Here is a 14346-nt window from a genome sequence, read left to right on the forward strand (position 1 = left end):
ACTCCTCGTTCTTTTTGCTGATACAGACTAACACGGCTGCCCCTCTGAAACCTCTTTATTATAGCACCACTTACCATAACACTGTATCTCCAGGCCCCTATTTTTTTGCCTGTTTGCTCTGTGTTACTATAATTGGAAAGGAAAGCTTTCACTCTGTTTTCTGCATGCTGTCCCCTTAAATGGATTGGAGTTCCCTTGCCTACTGTACGGGATAGCTGCTGGTTTGAATTTTAGTCCAGAGGGCAGGACTGTGTTCTGTCTCTACTTGGAGATTTCAGTGCTGTTCTTTCTTTCATTCTTTCTTTTGTTCTTTGTCTGAAATAAATGTTGTCTGTGCCAGGGCATGACAGAAAGGTGTGCTGGCAACAAACAGGAGTCAGTATTCAGGGACTCCAGTAGCTACTGTTGCAATCGAGGCTGAGAAATACATGCCTTGAATTTTGTGTATGGGAAAACTTAGCCGTTTGGAACTAGTTTCTCTGAATGGTATTCACATGCTAACTGCAGCTATGGAGGCTGATAGATAGTCAGCCCAACCTAGAACATCGGATCTGACCACCTAGCTGTGCATCCCAACTTTATGATTTTCCTAGGTGTGTGCATATGCTAAGAATTATAATTACAACAACATTCATTTCATGGCACCAGAGATAATGCTCTTGATAAGGCTGTATCTGTAAAATGAAAACAGGAAAAGCAGGCTTACACATTTCAAAATAACATACTCTTAACAAGTTTTGACCTAAGAGGTCATATCTGGCCTTGACTCTCACCACTGGCTTCAGTGGGACTGCAAAGATGTTAGATTGTATGCTCCTTGGGGCAGGGACTTTGACTTTTATTCCATTTTTGTACCATGTCTAGCACATTGAGACCCTGATTCTGATTTGGGGCCTCTGGGCACTTCTGGAATACCACTAATAATATCAGTAAGTCAGTGCAGAATTGTATTCCATGGATGAAATTCACCTCTGTGCAGAGCCCCAGCACAAAGCTCATCAGTTACTTAAATTGCATTTAAGTCCAGTGGAATTTAAGGGGTGCATAGACCTGGTCCTTGTGTAATACCGACAAACCCCAATCATCAGCGGGTGGGATTGAACCTGGGACCTCGAGAGCTTATGTATGAGCCTCTACTGCATGAGCTAAAAGCTACGTGCCTCTTAGCTTCAGCTGTAGCAGACTCCAATTCCTAGAGGGCTAAGTATTACTAGAGGGGGACAGAGCACCACACCAAGCAGGCATGGGTTACACTTGCCCTCTGAATTTGGGGGGAGTTTCAGCATCAGTGAATATTCACGCACTTGAGCTAAACAATGGGCTGCTCACGAGTGTTCACGCTAGTAAAGCCCAAAGGCTCAGAAAGGGTCACAACCATATTCAAACTGAAATTCGCTTTCACATTTGACTATTTGCAGATTCTGTCCCCTCTTCCGCCCTTCCCCCATTTTCTCAGCTGTACTTAACTGAAACCTTCCTATGTCCCCTTGGAGCAAACTTTTCTGTCACAGCATGGTGCTGATCTCCTCCCCATAGCAAACATCTTCCTGTTAATTCTAATTTGCAATATGTTACCCTGATTCGCTTCTGGCTGCTCCCTAATTATGTTCCAACGTGTTTTAACCGTTAAGATATAATTAGTGTTTGAGAAGCAAAGAGCAACTAGATTTCATTATTTCTAGTGTACAAATTGTATTAAATAAATCATAAGGAAACTGGATGGCTCTGGGGAACTGCTTATGTAGCCTTTGCTGTCTTGGTCCCTGTTTCAACTCTAGTCTATTTTGATGGGCTGTGTGTGATGAGTTGATGGTCTCAGGCCAATAACTCAGAAGTAACTCCAGTATCTGGGAGCAGTAGTTGGGGAGCTCCTGCTAATTTTAACAGCAGAAGGGGAGCTATGCTTCTCACCCTGCTGCTCCCCGTTACTTTAACCCTTTAACCCCTGCAGTCCCAGCAGAGAGGCCCAGGAGTAAAGGTCAGTCCTGCAAATTGAGGGCACTGAGCACCCTGCAAGATGATATCCTCATAAACGGATGCAGAGACTGAATGGTTAAAACTGAGGGAATCGTGGAAAAAGAATATCTGTCAATATTAATTCAAATTAAAAAGTGAATTGTGATTCAGCCACATGCCAGGAACCAGAGCTTCCCTCAGAACATGGGGGAATGTACTCAACTTTTGGCTAACCAAGAGTTTTGATCAGGTAGGGTTCAGAGAACCAGCGTGTGAATGGGGCCGCAGTTTAGGGATCGTAGATGCTGCTCTGCTCTGAAAATGGTCCCATTTTGGCAGGATAATTTAATGGAATCAGGACTGACTTTCAATTTGCAATGAAATGCATAATAGCTCAAACTCCTAGCCTTCCAAATGATTCACCACTGATTTGCTACAGCACCCATTATGAGCTTGCAGTGCTGTTCAAAGAAGTTCTCTTTCAGCACTCTCCAACACCCCGTTTCATTTCAGAAAGTTTCTTTCTCTCCCTTTGTTATTTCCTGTCCATATCACCTTATGATTCGTGACTTGACTCTTTTGACCCAGTGTGACGCATCAGCCAAGAAATTTTAAAAGACAGGATTTTTCTCAAAGGTTCAGATGATGAAAGTCTGATTTTCCAGCACAGTTGGCCAGCCAGGTCCTTTTATGTTACAAAATGTGATTGTAGCAGCCTGACATGAAGCATTTTTCAGGATACAACTGAACAGCAAAGAAATTTCTCAGAAGCAGGAGGAAAGAAGAGGTCCTTTTGCTTCTGAGAGAATAAAACTGAATTTACAACGTATGAGGCCTTCTCTGCAAATTACCTGACCAGCGGACAATTAATTTCTAGGTGCAAATGTGTGCAAAAGTTTTGCAGGGTTCAGGGCCACTGGCATCTACTTCTCGTCTACCACTGATGCACTGGAGGTGGTGTGCTCTTTAAAGCTTGGTGCCTCAGTTTCCCTATATATTAAAAGGGAATAATACATGCCTCACAAGGGTATTAAGGAGTTTAATAATTTAGGGTTAGATTTTCAAAAGCTCTTAAGCAATTTAGGAGCACAAGGCCCTTTGAAAGTCAATGGGAAATGTGGTCCTAAATTACTTACATGCTTTTGAAAATCACAACACTAATATTCATAAAACATATTAAGATGCTTGCATAACATTAAATCTATTTGAGGGTTTTCTAGGTTGGACTTCACTGGCAGACTTTCGAAACAGCTCAGGGCTAGATTTTCAAATGTTCATCGTCCAAAATTAGGGTCTGATTTTCAGTCATGCTCAGAACCCTCTAGGCTGGGGGCACTTTTGAAAATCTGGCCTTTTGTTAGCTAAGCCTCACATAGGTAAATTAGGTTATACAGCAGACTTCTGCTCTTCTCCTTTCCCAGATTTTAGGAAGCCTGTTTGGAGTATACAGGTGCATTGTTTATTCACAATATAGGAAAAAACCTTTCCAGTTCCATTAGAAAAGCTTAAGCAAAAACCTGTGTCGGGCCACGTGTTCTAAATGTGGCCAAATTTTGGCATAGTCTAATCCCCACTGGTAGCTCATTCCATAGCTAGACCTTCTTCTCCACGAATGCCTGGTGTCCAGCTCTCATGTGCTTCATCGGGGACTTTTTTAGTTGCATTGTCCCAGAGCACTAAGTGGCTCTTGCATGGAAATGAGGCTTACATACACGATATTATTGGTAGTAATTATTTTATCCATCTGAGTGCAACTAAAATTCTTACTTGTGACAATCTGGTGAGAAGAATGTAAATCACTAGCTGTGTGTGTAAATGGCAATGGGTTATTTTATAACTGTTCACGGCTTTAACAGCTGATAGAATTGAGAGAGAGAGAGAGAGAGAGAGAGGTCCTAGGGCTTAGCCTCCCTGGCTGAGACCTCCACATTTTCTCTTCACCCTGGTTTCTTTCCCAGGGATCTTGGGATGGGAGGGGCTTCTGTTCCTATCTTATTTTGCTTTTCGCCCTTCTTGTTACCACTGAATAAATAACTAGGTTAGACTGTCTATCCCAAGTGCATCATTAAGGGCAAATGCTAGCTAGACCCAGTGCAAAGCTCTAGTGACCAGGCTGTGCACTAGAAAGGTCTGCCTAGGTGCCTGGAGGGTACAGAAAACACCCCTGCAAGCTATGGAGAGGCAGTTCCTTCTCTCCTACCTCCTCCTAGTCACAGACATTATAATTAAATTGTACCCTACTCCCACTATCTGAGTGCGCCGATCCATCACCCTGCCTGCACAAGTTCTAGAGAACATTTATGGACCTGTTTAAATACAGGGCAGCGCCAATTTGCTGAAGGTCTCAGAGGACATTTGAACCCTTTGGCTTCCACAGCTTCATAGGATGCTGGCTAGTGGTGCAGACAGGATGCTTTCAAAAGGTCCACATAGCCAACCAGTCTGCGTGGCTGTCCGGCACACATTTCCACTGCACTCCAGGCTTAGAACATGCAGCTCATGCTCCCGGTGGCAATTTGTCAGGTGGAAACCACTCAGTATCTTCCTCTGCCACCCAGCCTTGGGCATGCAGACCGGTGTCCTCTTTTGCTGACTTGCTTTGGAGAAGCTGGCAGGCAGCTGCATATTGTGCTGTGGGTGAGAGGAACATGGGGCACAGTGAAGATCATAGAACCTTGGGAGGATTAGCCAGGGTTGTGCCGAGAGGTTTAGGAGCCAGAATTTGGTAAACCAGGGTTGTAACACGATAGGGTCAAAAAGACAGTGGAACAATGAGTCTAGGATGGACTTCAGCCTAACCACATCCCAAATGAAGCAACTAACAGGTAACAGCTAGGCTGAGTCTAGACTGTCTGTGACATCTAGATCACTAGCTTCAACTGTCCCAATCTGATAGTCATAAACACCCCATGCAGTCTGTTGTAACAACTCTCCATGTAATTAAAACGAAGTGGGAACTGTGTTCATAGAATAATGAGCAGTACTGCCCCAGAAACACACCTTGAACTGTGAGCACGCAATGATGCAGAGTCAAAACCTGAGAGGCCAGGTGCCTTTCCAGCTATTCTGTGCTCACCAGCAGACAAAGGGAAGAATGTATCAAATAGACCAGTAGCGGCTCCCTGGCCATTAATACACATTTCTCGTATCTCCCCTTTGCATTCCTATCCTCAGTAGCCAAGTAGATCCATCATGCTAATACCCCTGAAGAGTTCACTCAGTTTACCCAACAGTCCATCAAAGCACTTCCTTGGCACCATTAGAAATACTCTCTCTAGTCTGCTTGCTCTGCAAGATTACTTTTACTGGTGTCCTCATGGTCTTTATCAAGCTATATTCATAGTCATTTCTGCATTTGGATTTCCTAATTTCATCATAAAGAAAGCAAACTATTAGGCAGCTCTAGGCATTCCTCAATAATGCATGGAGGAATACTATCTTATAACAAAATGTAAAGGAGAAGGTGAAAGCAGATCACAGAGTTAATCAAGCATCAGTTAAGCCCAATCTGTTATCTTGATCAGAAGGAAAAACATCACTATAGTTTTAGCCACAGGAAGCGGGGGTGGAGGGAGGGCAAAGTTCACAACATCAGTAACAAGAGCAGTAGCCCTGTGCATCTTTCTGCACGTCCTTTGGCTTAAAGGAACAGTGATCTGTTTCAAACAAGATAATTACAAAGGGTGAAATTTACCCTCATGCAAAGGGCCGCACAAGACCTATGCATTATTCAGATCTCACTTTAGCCCTAAAAATAAAGTGTAATTGGGATTTAGATGGTGCATACCATTGCTCACCCTTTGTGCACAGGGGAATTTTACCCAAAGTAACCTCCTGGTTGGTTTTTGTTGCTGCACACAGGGGGAAAAGGTCACACAGGAGAATGCACAGGAATTATAGGGTGGTATATGAAAATAATACGATGACGTAGAGTTTGAGGCTTACATTTAAGACTGTGTTTTATTTGTATAGGTGACTGTATCACAAAGAAACATACCCAAAACAGACAGCACTGAAGACTGAAGTCCTGTTGTTATTTACAGAACATGCATGTTGCAGGCTTTCCCACTCTGACTCACTAATATGTCTCAAGCCTGGCCTGAAGGGGTAAAGAGGAGTGCATAACTCAGCCTCCATGGCCCATTCCATCCTTGCCTTCTTTGCTGAGGTCAACACGAATGTTCTATTTTGGGGATGTGGACACTTGTCCAGATACTCCCAAAGCTTATTTTGCACAGGCTGCGTAACAACAGCCATCAGATGATATCAGCTTTTAGTCATTTCCTTCCTGGACTTGCTGAATACAAACTTAGAAACCTAAAGGTGATCCCCATACAAATCTCCCCAGCTCTCCGGGTCCTAGCTTGAACCAAGTAAACGGTCAGCCAATGCGCTTCTCGTCTCCTCCCTCTTTTATTTTTTTTCTTTGCAGGACTACGTGAACTCCAGTGTTCCCTGCCTGTTGAAAACAGAAGAATCTTTCTGGACGAATTATCTGAGGTCAGCTTCAGTGAATGCAAATTTAGTTTGTCGTTAACGGACCTGTTGATCATCATCTTCTCTGGAGTCGCGGTCTCCATCGCTGCCATTCTCTCAAGCTTCCTCTTGGCGACGCTGGTGCATTGCTTCCAGAGATGCACTCCCAGCAAAGATGACGACGACGAAGAAGACAGTGAGGACTGAATCTTTCCTGTATTTAAATATCCCTCGTTTATAGATTATTGGATCAACAGCCAATGTCAAAGAAGAAGAAGAAGAAGGAAAGAAAACCAAACCTAGATCTCTTGACACTGGATCTGTTTCTGTGGAGTTCAGTCAAACGTTGCATTTAAACTCAGGGTGGGGCTAGGGGAGGAAGAAAGAGGGGAATGAATCCAAAAGAAGTCCCAGTGTTTGAAAAAGATTGTCTTAATGATAGCATATGTACTTAATAGATTGTTCTAACTGCACCCTGAAAAGGGCCCATTATATGTAGCATAGACACAGAGCTTTCAGTTGGAAATACAGAAGCAATTTCATATGGTCTCCTCCCTCTGCCTGGGGAGGCGGAGAGTCAGGTAAATGTACCCAACTTCCCAAATTCAATTACATTGGTTTGTAGAGCTGTATAAACCATTATAGGAAGTTTGACATTTTCTTACACATGGTGTCTCTGTAAAGATTCTCCCACAAGTCAGTGATCCGAGTTGTGAGCCTCACTCAAGCAAAGAAACATTTTAAATAAGCCAATACTGTTCTAGATCTCAACAACAATAAAAACCCTCTCAAGCATTAGCTGCTGTTAAGCAGCTGCCCAGCATACCTCTGGCCAGGGTATATAAATAATGATAGATTTCCTTTTTGGTTTCAGGTGTAATGAAGCAAAGACAACCCTTATCACTGCAGTACTGGGTACCAGGCTCTTTATCCTAATGTATCATTCAAATCCTGGAACAACGCTGAGTGTCATTAGCCACTTGAACAACTTCACTATGATCAGCAGAGGGCCACTTTAACTGGATTGCAGTCTGCACACAGCAATGTACTGAAATACTCTGGTGCATTCATTCTACTTCAGTATAAACAGAGCTTCATTATACCCAAGTTCATGACAATGAGACCTGAGCATGAAACAGAACACTGGATTTGAACATCCCCAAAGATTGAGAGGTTTCTTCTGAGCTTGCATTTTAAAATTGGTTCCCTCAGCTGAACTGAAAAAGCCCCAGTCTCAGGGCATTTGCAATCTGGATCAGATCTGTCTCTGAGTTTTGAAGCTCAAGGCTAGGTCAAGCTAGAAGTGGGTTCCAAGTATGAGTATACGAAGTTCTCATTATGAAATACAAAACAAACCATTAAAACATTCATGCTTAGTGCAATGGTTCTCAGAAAGTTGAGAAATCATTGGATCTGGATTGTGAATACCCACAATATTGGAGAGTTTGGCATGGAGGTTTTAGCTTGGCCCAGCATTGAGATGAGGCCAAGGGTAAAACGTGGCTGTGGATCTTGGTGCAGAATACAAATCCCCATCCATATTTAGTCACCGATTCAGGGCAGGATTTAAATATGTGCTGAAGCCCCAGTGATTTCAGTAGAATTGAAGGACATGCTTAAGTCCTGTCCTGAATAAGGATGTTTTGATGAATCAGGGTCTTAGGAGGTACTCTCATAGAAGAGATGGCTTCTCCCCGCTCTCTGCCAGTCATCCCAGCAGCGTTGTCACTGGATAGAAGGTTTATGTTATGTTTCCATGAGGCAGGGATCACAAGGGAGTTTGTTCAGAAAGGGGGTTGAGTTTATTAAAGAATGTTTTAAATCATTTATTTCTCCAGTGAGTCAATATTGAATAAATAGACATGATGAAAAATTATGATTGCAATGCATGGAACTGGGGTGAGATGTTAGAAGAACTGGGGATCTTCTCCTACTCTTGCTCTGGCAGCATGACATAATCAATGAAAATTATTGGCCAGTGAGGTCCTGATCTTGCAAGCAGATCCAGGGAGGCTGATCCTGGCATTCACACACCCCTTACTGACTTCAGTTGGACTTCAAGCAAGAGCAGGGGTCTGCTTGCAGAATCTGGCTCTAAATTATTGTTTTGAAATACTAAGGGCTCTGTTCTGCTCACAGTTGCACTGGTATAAATCCAGAATAACACCAGTGAAATCAATGGAGTTAATCCAGATTGGCACCAGTGCAAACAAGAGTGGAATCTGGCTCTAGGATATATCAATTCTGACTGTATTATAGGTCTTGTCAAAACTTGATTTCATCTATAAAAGGGCAGATATTTTTGTTAAAAAGATAAATGAACATTTATTACAGGAGATTTTTGGAATAGCACTGGATAGCTTTTTTGGACAAGTATATTTTTAAAAAATTTGTCATGGAAATATTTTTTTAAAAATGTACATACTGAAAATATTATTTAGAAAAGCTAGGAAGACTGAAAATAGTACAAAAAACCAAAAACAAACAAAAAAAGTCAAAGCAAGCCAAGAACTATGCTCTGTTGTAGAAGACTCAGATGTGACCATAAGTAGCATCTAACTACTGTAAAAACTGGTATTGTTTCTGTAAAACTTTTTTTTGCTATGATTTTGCCTTGCACAATTCATGCGGATTGATTTTTATTGCAATCATCCAAATCCCTTGTATCTATATTGTGTGCTAATTGCTCAAGCTGATGGAAGTGAAATTTAATTTTCCTATTTTGACAGGTGGTGTGGGTCAGTGGATAGGGAACAAGACTGGGACTCAAGAGACCTGCGTTCAGTTTCCAACTCTACCACTGACCTTTGACAGGACACTTTCCATCTCTGTGCCTCAGTTTCCCTATCTGTACAAGGGGGATTAATACTTATTTATCTTTACAAAGTGCTTTGAGATCTGTGGGTGAAAAGCACTATATCTTGGGCTATGTATTATTATTACATAAGCGAGGCTGGAGCACAAGATATACAGTAAGTCTAATTCTGATTTTACATCAGTATAATTCCATTGATGTCAGTGGAGTTACTTCTCATGTACACCAGTGTGAGAACAGAATCAAGCCTAGTGTAATTCAGTTTCTCATTCCACCCTATCTCTCCAGCTTCTTCAACTTGATGTAATGTTACAGTTGTAATCACAAGATTATTCTTTCTGGAAATACACTGAAACAAAATTAAGTGGTCCAGCGAAAGAATATGCTGCATCAGTTCTCTCTTACTCTCTTCTTGCTCTTTCAAGAAAATGAAATGACATGGTTTTCACTATGTAGTGCCATGGTTACAAATTACACAAATATATTTCTAATGAATACATTGCTGCTGTTGTTTATTTGTACATGAAAATGATCCCCCCACCCACCCACAAACAAGCACCTGATTCTGTTCTTATTAAAAGGATGCTTTTCACAATGAGTGGAAATACACAACTCCATTGCCCTACGCACTCAATTAATGAAAAATGAGCCATTTGCAGCATACACAGCTACGTCATCAACAGGTTTATCGTTAGAGCTGTGCAAACAGCTTTTAGTGATACATCAACCAAGGTGACACTTTTCTGCTTTCAAGTTTTATTATGGCTCCAAAGCTTGGTCCAGAGTCACCCAATGTTTTGTTCTGGCAAATTTTCAAGTGAACCTTCACTGGGTTTGGGGGGGAAATCCTATGGGGATCATCTTTTTGTCTGTTTGTACAGTGCCTGGCTTGGCAGGATCCTTGCCCATGATGAGGGCTCATAGGTGCTACGGTAATGCAAATAATAAATAATATTCATAATACCATTCAAGGGAGGGATTTATGGTTTTTCTTCCATGTCCTGTGAAGCTCAGCAATTCTGTGTACTTTTTGACCCAAACTAGGCAAAACTTTGGCCATTTTGATGGGGTTTTGATTTGAATTTCTAGGTTCATTCTAACTTTTTAGAGATGGCTTCACAAAAGGAAGATCTGGACTGAGAATGCTCCCAGGTTTAGGGCTGTTGGCATTTGAAGATTTTGGTTCAACCCACTGTAAAGATAAAGTCTTTTGAAACTCTGGTTTTGGTTAGGGCCTACGCCCACTTGAAACTCAGGGGATGAGAACCAAGCCAAGCTGAAACCCAAAATAGTTTGCAAAACCAATGGTAGAGTTTAGCAAAGCTCTGTTTATAACACTGTCACTGTCTCATGTTAAAGTGACTTTTGCAAAATATGTTATTTTCAAGATAAGAGCATTTCATAACATAGTACACTGCTGAATAATATATAATACGTCGGTATTATACTCAACTGTTTGGAATCATTTTTGCATTGTGAACATATGCACTCACATGCCATTAACATGGGTTTCACATATTTTTACTTGCTATTTAATGTGTCAGAACTTGGACTTAGTTCTCACTGGGTTTTTATTATTATTATTTAATATCTATATTGAAAGGAATGGTGGTCTGAAGCTAAAACACTGGGCTGGAATAGAGAAGACCTGGGTTCAATTCTGCCACAGACTTGACTGTGAACAAGTCAATTAATCTCTCTGTGCCTCAGTTCCCCACTTGTAAAATGTAGGTAGTCAAATTTCCTTGGTCGGTTTTGTCTGTGTAGACCATAAACTTCTTGGGGCCGGGACTGTCTATTCGTGTGTGTTTATACGGTGCCTGGCATGTTGGGACCCCTATTTCAGTTGGGTGCCTGGGTGCTGCTGTAATATAAATAATAACAATAATGAATAACACTCGATTCTCACTGGTGAGGTCCAAATTAAAAGAGGAAATTTTCAAAGGCATCCCTTATCACCAATGCTGTTTGCTGGAGCAATGCTGCTGCTGGCATGGATGCCCCGTGAGACCAACTGTGGTTACCATATCAGCAAAGGGCGAAGACCAGTTGACTATTTGTTATACATGGATGATCTATGGACTATCACAAGAGGAGACACAGAAATTGATGATGTGGTCGATGCATTTGGCGAAGATATAAATCTACAAGTTGACTTGGCTAAACATGCATCCGCATCTGAAAAGAAGGGCAAACTGGTACAGACAGATGGCATACAAGTTAACAAAGGTGCTATCCAAGATATCTCTCAGAGTAGCCCCTACAAATACCCTGGAATCATGGAACTGTCGGAGTTACAACATAAGGAAGTCAATGAAGAGGTGAGGAAAGATACAGACAAATAAGACCTACTCTAAGGACGAAACTCAACTGGAAGAATTTGATCCGAGCTATTAATATGTGGGTGATACCAGTAGTACAGTACTCTGTGGAGGTGATGAAGTGGAATCAAGGGGAGAAGAAAAAATTTGGAATCCAAACAAGAAAGCTCCTGGCGATGCACAGAGTAATGAATATCAATCAAGACGTTGACAGGATGTACCCCCAACTTCTTCTTCTTCATATGACTGATGTGGAGCAACAATTAAAATTTTACATTTAGATGGTTAAGCCAGATCATTGCATTTGGAATAGCAGAGTTTATTCCTGTGATGCTTCCTTTGTATTTGTGAGTAGGGCATTGAGTTGTTATACGTTCCACGGTCTGTTCTGGGTGACCACAGTCACACACTGGAGAGTCTTTAATTTTCCATTTGGCCAGCATGTATCTGCATCTGCCATGGTTTGTGCAGATACGTTTTAGGGTTGCTCAGGAGCTTCGTGGGAAATCGAAGCCATGGATCGATTGCGTTGGGTCTTTCACTGGATGTTTATTTGTGACTTCTTGTGAAGTCCATTTGGCTTTCCAAGCTGCCTCAGGGTTGAAGTTGCATTGCTGAAGGTTAAATGCGTGGGTCCAATTCTTGTGACTTCAAGCGGGGGTGAGGGATGTTGTTAAGGTCCTGGTGGATGGGAAGACGTTCATTTTCCAGAATCCTCTAGAATTCCTGAAGGGTTGTGGCATTGCAGCAAATGGATGGGGGAACAATGTACGACTGCCCTGGCAGCCAAGGTCTGGAGGTCCGACCATCTGATGGAAGAAAAGTTCTGCTATCTGTGGAGGAAGCATCTGACAACGTAGAGTATAAGATCAAAATATATTACGAGCAAAAGAGAGTAAAAGATCAACTGGTCATGATAACAAGTGATGTCTGAGTGCATCCAAGCCCAAGAAAGCATAAAAGAAAGGAGAAAGCAGATCGCCAAAGAAAGACTCAAAAGATGTACACAGAAATCACGGTATGGACAGTGGTGGAGAGAGATCGAACCCATTAGTGATCGAAAACTAACCTGTTTATGGCTTGTAGAAGGATGCCTCAAAAAAGAGTCAGAGAACCTCATTACGAGTGCACAAGAGCAGATCTTCAGGCTTAATTATATTCGAAGCAAAACTAACCGACAGCACTGCTCCCTGAACTGCAGACTGTGTTCCGAAAAGGAAGAGATGGTGGAGTATGTGCCGAGCGCCTGTTGGAGCCTGGCTGGGAGAGAATATCTGAACAGACACAATGAGGTCACCAAGTGTCTGCACTCAAGCCTCTGTGGCAAATACAGATTTAAACGAACCGTGCAGTATTATGACCACCTAACTGAAACTGCTCTAGAGAATGAGGAGGCCAAGATTTTGTGGGATCTGGCAATTGCCACAGACTGAATGGTGCTGTCAAACAGGCTGGACATAGTTGTTGTAGAAAAGAAGACAAAAAAGACCGTGTCCATTGATGTTGCGATCCCAGCAGACAGAAACGTAAAAAAAGAAACAAGAGGAGAAGATAGTGAAGTATGAATAACTCTGCCACCAAGTGGAATGATTATGAAAAACTAGAATAAAGACAATCCCAGTGACTGTTGGAGCAACTGGAGTGATCCCTAAGGATACAGATGAGCAGCTCAAGAACTAATTGGGAGAGCAAGACGTCAGGATCGGTGACCACTGGAAGACAGCGCACTTGGGCACTGTGAGAATTTTAAGGAAAGTCAAGGAGCCCCTAAAATGCAAGAATTCTGTAGAGGGTTTAACAAAACTCCTGACTACTCAAACCTACAGAGCCAGTTCATGATCAGGATTTATCGGTGACTCATGGGGATAAATTTTAGACAGCAGAGATCCCTTTTTTATGCTTAAAGATCTTGTACATTGTGAAGGCTATTTGTTTAAAAAATGTCCTGAATGTAATATGGAAGAATAACATTAATAATAATACAGCTGAAGCACATGGTCTCAATTAGAACCAGGCCTTTTTTTGCTAGGTGTTAAATAAACGTATACAAAGACATGGTCCCTGCCCCAAAGATCTTACGATCTTATGAGGATAAGGAGCAGGTGGAGAGAGGGGGTTACAATCAAATATGTACAATTGTACATATGTATGTATAACATATATTAACTAGCTGGTAAAATATGTGAAACCCATGTTAATGTCATGAAAATGCATATACCCACAATGATATGTGTGTGTGTGTGTGTGTGTGTGTGTTTGTACAGTTGCAATTTTTTCCCCTGTTAACTAGAAATCACCTCCTGTGCTACAGATTGCACCTGGAAGGGAAGATGCAGGATACAGTGGCACACCAGCAGTCAGGAACTGGGAGTCCATCCTTAGCTCGTCACAGACTTGCAGTGGGAACTTGGACAAATCACTGAGCCTCCCTATCCCTCAGTTTCCTCACCTGCATACCGGGATGAAGAATACTTCCCTACCTCAAAGGGAGGTTGTGAGACATAACAAAATGTTTGTAAATTACTGTAAAATTCTTGGATGCAAGGTGCTGTGAAAGTCCAAAGCATTCCATTCTTATGTCATCACTCACTTTTTCAGAACCATTTGTGCTCTACTAATTGCCAGCCAATTACTCTGATTTATTCCCCATAACTGAAATGACTGATTATGCTCTCTCTGACTTACTAAAAAATAAGCATGGAGTAGTGGCTTATTAATCAGGGGAGACTGGTGGCATTTGAGAGTGGGTAGGAAAAATTGTCATGCAGAAGTGCACTG

General features: G+C 42.0%; 1 protein-coding gene across 3 annotated transcripts in view; it reads left to right on the plus strand.

The window, feature by feature from the left end:
- LRRC38 (leucine rich repeat containing 38) overlaps positions 1–14032 on the plus strand; it is a 32316-nt gene extending 18284 nt beyond the window's left edge. The window contains exons 2-4 of one of the 3 annotated variants that reach the window (XM_074933847.1): positions 6389–7013; positions 9162–9404; positions 13880–14032. In XM_074933847.1, the coding sequence (XP_074789948.1) occupies positions 6389–6639 (251 nt within the window). In that variant the 3' untranslated portion in view covers positions 6640–7013; positions 9162–9404; positions 13880–14032. Of the gene's footprint in view, positions 1–6388; positions 9405–13879 lie in introns of all 3 variants that reach the window. The other 2 variants (XM_074933848.1, XM_074933846.1) reach the window with 2 other exon arrangements.
- The last annotated feature ends 314 nt before the right edge of the window (positions 14033–14346 follow it).

The sequence above is a fragment of the Natator depressus genome, chromosome 18, assembly GCF_965152275.1.
Source record: "Natator depressus isolate rNatDep1 chromosome 18, rNatDep2.hap1, whole genome shotgun sequence".
NCBI classification, from domain to species: domain Eukaryota; kingdom Metazoa; phylum Chordata; order Testudines; family Cheloniidae; genus Natator; species Natator depressus.